The sequence below is a fragment of the Lactuca saligna genome, chromosome 8 (assembly GCF_052625555.1).
Source record: "Lactuca saligna cultivar CGN05327 chromosome 8, ASM5262555v1, whole genome shotgun sequence".
NCBI lineage: Eukaryota > Viridiplantae > Streptophyta > Magnoliopsida > Asterales > Asteraceae > Lactuca > Lactuca saligna.
Genome location: NC_136424.1, coordinates 228,967,550 through 228,974,701, shown reverse-complemented (window position 1 = coordinate 228,974,701; position 7,152 = coordinate 228,967,550). Strand labels below are relative to the sequence as shown.

Genomic DNA, 7,152 nt, shown 5'->3' with positions numbered 1-7,152 from the left:
GACATTCCCTTATTGTCCTTGGGATTCTGATTCTTGTCCTTTGTAGTTTGATTCTTGGCCTTGGGAGTTACATTCTTGGCCTTCTGCGCGTTCCAGTCACCATTGTCTGAACGTGACCTGGAAGGGTTTCTTTTGAAGTATCTCCCACTTGGCGCGTTTTTCCATCCTTGTGCTTAGTAGGGAACGTATGCACGATTAGGACAATTTCTGGTAATGTGTCTAGGTGTTCAACAGTGAAAAGATCTCTTTTTCTTCACTGTGAAGTTATCTCTTCCTGCCCCTGGTGGCGTATCTTTGCCTTGTCTCTTGTTGTTCCCACATGCACACTTGCCACAAGAACTCTGTTGCGTTGGAATTGGTGACCTGTATTTCTCAATGGCAGGTTGATCAGAAGCAGTTGAGTTCGAAGCAACAGATTTAGAGTTCAAGGAGATGTTGGTTTGTTCAATGGTTTTCTCCTTGTTCTCATCTTCTACTACTTTACCTGCACATGAAGTAGCAACATTAGTATCTTCAATATTAATAACTCCTCCTGACACAAATCCAGCTCGTTTTCCATATCGAAGATGTGGCTCCCTGTCAGTTTCATCCTGTGTCATAGGGATGGATGTGTAGTTATGATTATAAGGAGGAGGTACACTATCATACCTTAGACCCTTGTTTTGATTTTCTTTGAATTTTAATTGGGTTTCATATAAGGACTCGACTGTCTGACTTGACGCAGTATAATTTTTGAAACTGACATCTGTTTTTCCACACTTAATTTTTAAAGCGTCAAGTTCTTCAGTTACAGCAGCAAGTTGTCTCATAATATAATCATAATTTTCACACTTTGTGACATCCTAAAATTTAGGTCAAAGATAGTGAACGGTCAAGCTCACAGTAAGTCTCTTTGTAGTTTGAATCATTGAGTTTTGGTGCATCTAATATAAAATAAATGAGTTATTTCAACTATTATAAGATACCAGATGGCATCTTACTTCCAAATGTTTAATTTGACAAATAAATCAAACAGCTCAAACGACAACCTTAGGAGTGCGCCTGAAAAACTAAAATATCATATTAAGTCGTTGTGAGAAAAACAAACACTCTAGTCTCTTACAACTCGTTTCCCTGTTTCCAAAAATATAAAGAACGTCCAAAATGGAGTTCGTATGCGAAGGATACGAACGTTTTAAGAATCGAAAACCAGTAAAATACTGATTTTCTTAAAAACTATCAAAAACCGTTTCTAACCATTGAAGGACTTGCGCACCTCGAATAGAAATTTTGAATGTATTTTTGAATTAAGGCTATTGCTTAATATTTAATTTCATATTTGAAATATTTTTGATAAAAACATCTATAAAAGTTGAAAAATCAGACGTTTTCAAGTTTATTAACCACGAAACATGATAATATTGATTTCGACATGATTTATATGGTCGGTGATGTGTTTCGGAAAAAAAAAATATAGAAATCCAAACCAGTTAAACAATGAAAATACTCTTATAATTTTTAAGTTAAGACCCCAATGTTTAACAAATTAATGATTCTACATTTTCCAACGTATTAGCTTAATATTATACATAGTTGTGCTTAATATTATACATAGTTGTTACATAAATTATGTAACAACTCATAATAAAAGAAAGATATACATACATGTGTATACTAATAAGATTTTTCAAATCAATTATATATCCATTTATGGATAAAAGAAAACAAGCTAAATATATTGTATTTGTAACAGCCCGAATCCCCAGGTATCTTCATTTCATATATTTTTGTCATTCTGTGAGGGGACTCGGCGAGTTGGTGGTCGAACTCGCCGAGTCGGGTCGCGTTTTTGAGCGGGGGTTCGCATCCGGACTTGGCGAGTCCAAGGGATGGACTCGGCGAGTCTGCGCTGTTTGATGAAACCCTAATTTCCCGGTCCTAAGCCCTATTTAAAGGACCTTATGGCCCTCATATGCGGCCACCTTGAACCCTAAGAGCCTCCATACGTCTGTAAGCCCTTGTGAGTGTGTTTGAAGGCCTTTTGTTCATCATTTTGTGTGATATTGCAAGGAAAGGAGGGAGAGGAGCAAGCTTGAAGTGTTGGGGAGCTTAGATCTGTTGCTATTTCTTCAAGGGGGTCTTCTTGAGGTAATTTTCTGAGCCAATCTTCGTGTTTTGTGTTGATGGGCCAAATCTAGGGTTTCTTCTTGCATTTCTTGGCTTGAATAAGAAGTATGAGAGGTCCCATGGAGACATGGAACCTAGATCTGGACTTAAGAAGGTCCAGGAGACCCCTCATGACAAGCTTTATGTCCATTCTTTTGAGTTAGAAGCTAAACTTGCCGAATAAGTGGTTGTTTCTTCAAAGTAAGCCTTGTATGCATTGCATGGCAACCAAGACTAAGACTTTACGTGACAAATAAGCTTGGGAAGGCCAGATCTATGTATGTATGGAACGGATCTGACCGCAAAAGCCAGTTTTCGCTGGTGCATGGCATGGACTCGCCGAGTCTGAAGAACAGACTCGACGAGTCGCTTGAAGATTGTCCTTGAGACCATCCTGTGTGTAGTCCGGACCGAGTTGTGGGCGACTCAGTGAGTCGCAGAGAGTTGGAAAGGTTTTGACAGGTGGACCGAGTCAGGTTGGGACTCGCCGAGTTGACCTTCGACTCGGCGAGTTGAGTCGCGGTGGCCCTGTGATTCAGGCCCAGGTGGAACTCGTCGAGTCGGGGGAGTACTCGACGAGTCAAAGGGAAAATTCTTGAGAGTTGGTAAAAACGCGTAGACTCGCCGAGTCGCTATTGTGCACTCGCCGAGTCTGGTCCAAATTGTCTAAAGACTGCTGACCAAGTCAACCTGTTTTGACTTGATATGGATGGTCCACCTTAGTGGTATAAGTAATAATTATAGATTTATAATATCATAGGAGGATTGCAGCTCGAGGGTTCGAGCCCGAGTGATTCCAGGATTCACGATTAGCGGCTTAGCGAGGCATACGAGGTGAGTCTTCTCACTATACTGTACCCGGAAGGGTTTTGATTGTGTGACCGGAAGGTCGAATATGATATGAAATATATGCCTTATGTGTGTTAAGTTATTTGCTATATGTGTCATGTATGATATGTTTGATATGGGCCGGAAGGCGTGGTCATATGGACTATAAGGGTTGACGTGGGTAGGACCGGAAGGTTTACCCAGTCGGGACGGAAGTCCCCTGAGACACATGGACCGGAAGGTCAAGGCCTGGAAAGGCGTATGTGTGTATGTTGTATTTTGGGAACTCACTAAGCTTTATGCTTACAGTTGTTGCATTATGTGTTTCAGGTACGAGTGAGGACCGTGGGAAGGCGCCAGCATGACCGTACACACACTCGGGGAAAACTATTTTATCTTTTGTTATGTAATCGTTTGTGACTACATTGTTACTTTGGAATCTAAACTTATTACTCATGTTTTGATGGTTGTAAAAATGAAAATTTTTGGTTGGAAATTTTATGACGTTACAGTATTTCTTCACATTCCAATTTAAGCAATGCATACATAAAATACATAGAAAAATTATTTAATTACAAATAATACAATAATAATAATGATATTAATAATAAACAATTACAATACTGATTTTACACTTATTTTACAAATTTTATTATATACAATTATGTACAACAAAATTGATCACTCGTGTGCACCCAAGTGCTTTTCACCTCTTCCTGAACACTCAAATTACACTTCACCTTTCTCCCTTCATTCCCACGTTTTCCTTTCACCTGCATTACAGCTCACACACAGTTCAACACCATTCATAGGCAGGTAAGGAAAGCACTGTATGGTATTGCTTCTACTTATCAAATACTAATTCACAAACAATCAAACAAAAATAAAGCCCTTACAGAGAAAAAAAAAATTGATCGATCCTTTTGTATCTGCTTGCACCTTCATTCCCAACCAAGAACACCTCCAAATGGAAGTTTGATATTAAGTATCCTTTCCGGTTGATCTCACAATCCCGATTGTACTCCTCCTTCTCTATCAAATGAAACAACAAAACAATTGTTTCTCCCTTCTTCAATTTCTTTGAATCACCCAAACCAAACAACCTAACGATTTCTGTCAAACAAAGAAACTCAAACACTTCTTTTGATCAATCATTCTACCGGTATCAATCATCATTTGTATGGTTAACAAATCAAAAAGAAAAGGAAAGAAAGAGGAACCTTACCTGTGTTGATAAGCTGCCTTCCCCGATCAACAAACAGCCGCCTACGGGCAGCCTTCGTCTTTCCTTCGTCGATCAAGCAAAGGATCGGAGATAGTGATTGCTCCATTGAGGTAGTCGACCTGCACCTCATCACTGCAACCACTGAGTCCGATGAAAACCAAAAACCACCGCCTCTACTTACCATTTTCCTTCATGGATCGCCACTTCTCAGTACATCCCTTCATCTTTCCTCAATCAAACACCACCGATCACCGTCTTCTTCTCCCTCCCTTCACCCTTCTCGCAAAACGGAAAAGAAGAAATGAAGACGAGGCTGTTGGAGCAGCCCCGTCACACCCATCTCCCCCTTCAGCCTAGTCATAACCCGAGATACCCTATTCGCCATGGATCAGAAAGAAACAGACTTGCTGCCTCCACCTCCTCTTTCCCTTCCATCGAGCAGAACCACCAAGGCCATAACAGCTTCGCCGTTTTTCCTCCTCTTCGCGTCGCCCCGGAGACCATCATCTCTTGCAAATCGATCGACTAAAGATCGACATCTATCGGACTCCTGTCGTCGCTTGTCCGTTTTGTTCATAAACCACCACTGTAAGTGTTCAATCGACCACCACCATCGTGAAATTTCTACTTATGACGCTCATTCGATTTGCCTTCAGTCGGAATTGTGAGACCTAGGTCGTGGGTCTCGTTCCCATTTGTTTGAACTGAAAATAAACACGACTGGTAAATAAAGGGAACTGTTCAAACTTGAATCCCATTTAATTAAATATAACCTTTCAAGTTAGATGAATTTACGAAACCGGTCCCTCCTGTGAAATGATTTTCACTTAAGTCAAACTGCCATCAAAATAATCAAAAACAGACCCTTCCTTCGAAAATCCTAGCAAGATGGGTCCGAAAACTGTAATTTAGGCTGAGAATGTACAGTTTCAGTCCCTATCTTGTAAACAGATTACAAGATCAGTCCCTTGTTGAATGATTTTAGCAAAATCGATCCCTTGAAATTATTTGTATTAACAAAAACCACCCTACACTTAATAATTAATACCAAAAGTACTTTTTGGTTTTATTAGGTAATATAAATATACACGGTGGTTCGTGTTAAGAACGAGAAATGTCATGTAATAAATCTCACGACAAGTTTCTCAAAAGGAACCGACTTCGAACGATTGGAACTCACGCTTCAAGGGTGAGTGCTTACGGCCCCTTTTCAATATTATTTTGGGGGGAAATACATGTGCCTATATATTTTGTTTATACAAATATATTACCTTTTTATGCGAAAAACCTAGTTTATAAAAATATTATTATTTAACAATTTACTATATTGTTACGAATAGAGTAGTATAAATTTTCGTATACGTATTATGGTTATTTTATTGTGAAATAACGATTTCACACAACAAATACTACATGATACAAGGTTTTATGATTTTTGTATTATAACAAGTACGTTATGAAATTGTGTAGTATTTCAGTGGTTCAAGATATTACTATACATGTATATTTATATGTTTATATGCATAAAGTTTATACATGTACATATGTTCATTAATTTGAAACATTCATTTTTAGTCTTATATGATATGCATACTACGAGTTTAAAGTATTTCAAAGTTTCAAGACTTCTATACATGAATACTTTTATGCATGGCTTTACACACATATACGAGTCCGTTATGTTGAAATACATATCTCTATAAAAGCGAGTAATTTATACTTTTATAAATACGTCAACCATACTCGGCTTTTACAAATGCTATACTTCGAAATTCATTATGCCCGATACTTAACTATAATTAAGTTAGGGCTGAGAGTTATTCACAAACTTTTCGTTAATGGTTTTTGAGTGAGACGCTACTATTCATTAGCTGAGTTTAATTACTTAGCCTGCCCCACACTGCTATAATCGTTAATCTTCAGAGCGAGGTACATATGTATAGATCTATATGGGGTCGACAACCCCACCTGCGGTTGCTAGCTACAACCATCGACTGATCAATCGAAGCAGGTGATATGTGTCTACGATCGTTACTACGATGTCCAATGAAGCGTCGTAGGGAGGGGTACTTTTCGTCCATAGCTCGATTATAGAACTCACTAAAAACATTAACACGAATCTCTCTCACTTTTTCATTTCAACCATAGGTTTGGTTGTTGTCAGAACTATTTTTAAGTATAGTGGTTACTTATACAATGGATATATTTAAACTTTCATGAAGTTATTACAAACACAAATTTCTCTTTCTCTTACTACAACCATACGCTTCATTGCCTTCAAGTACATTTTTAAGTATGAAAATTACTTATGCAATGCATTCATTTTGACTATTAATGAAGTCACTACAAGTACATTTTAAGTAAGGAAATTACTTATACAAAACATTAATTTTGACTTTCAATAAGTCATTACAAGTACATTTTTAAGTATGTAAGTTACTTATACAAAACATTCATTTTGACTTTTAAGGAGTTATTGCAAGTAAATGTTAAAAACATGAATTTACTCATATCAAAATACATTCTTGGATTTTAAAGACTCCTTGCAAATATTGTTTATAACTATTGTTATAGTTATACATATAAAGTTACTACTTTTTAGACTTATTAAAAGTATTACTGCGTTAGCAGAAAACCTGTGACACTCACCAACCTTTGTGTTGACTTTTAAAACTACATGTATTCTCAGGAAAACACTAAACAGACATTCAAGACAGATTGGATTACAGGTGACCAAGTTTATTTGTCGTTGTATCATATGCCTACCTGTTAAGGCAATTAATGTATTATTATTATTATTTATAAAAAAAACATTGTATTTAAATATCAAGATGGAACATGAATGCTATTTTGTTTATTGTTGTAATTGTTCTATATATTCAATTTGTCTGTGATCCATGAACTTAGTCATACAGCCCGGCGTGTTCCGCCGCCTCGGCCGGGGGTGTGACAGA

At 37.7% G+C, this 7,152-nt stretch overlaps 1 protein-coding gene across 1 annotated transcript; it reads right to left on the bottom strand.

Moving 5' to 3' along the window:
• Positions 1 to 3,555: 3,555 nt before the first annotated feature.
• On the bottom strand, positions 3,556 to 4,920 carry LOC145008531 (uncharacterized). The gene is made up of 3 exons (XM_078967117.1): positions 4,199 to 4,920; positions 3,870 to 4,086; positions 3,556 to 3,746 (listed from the first exon to the last, which is right to left on the bottom strand). The coding sequence occupies exons 1-3, from the start codon at positions 4,380 to 4,382 to the stop codon at positions 3,743 to 3,745; spliced, it is 405 nt and encodes a 134-aa protein (XP_078823243.1). The 5' UTR covers positions 4,383 to 4,920; the 3' UTR covers positions 3,556 to 3,742.
• Positions 4,921 to 7,152: the final 2,232 nt, after the last annotated feature.

Bases quoted from the DNA above. Each gene is read 5' to 3' on its own strand.
- LOC145008531 (XM_078967117.1), bottom strand. From the start codon at position 4,382: ATGGTAAGTAGAGGCGGTGGTTTTTGGTTTTCATCGGACTCAGTGGTT. The intron at 4,087-4,198 runs GTAAGGTTCCTC...TTTGTTTGACAG, and splicing joins AAGGCAGCTTATCAACACAG to AAATCGTTAGGTTGTTTGGT.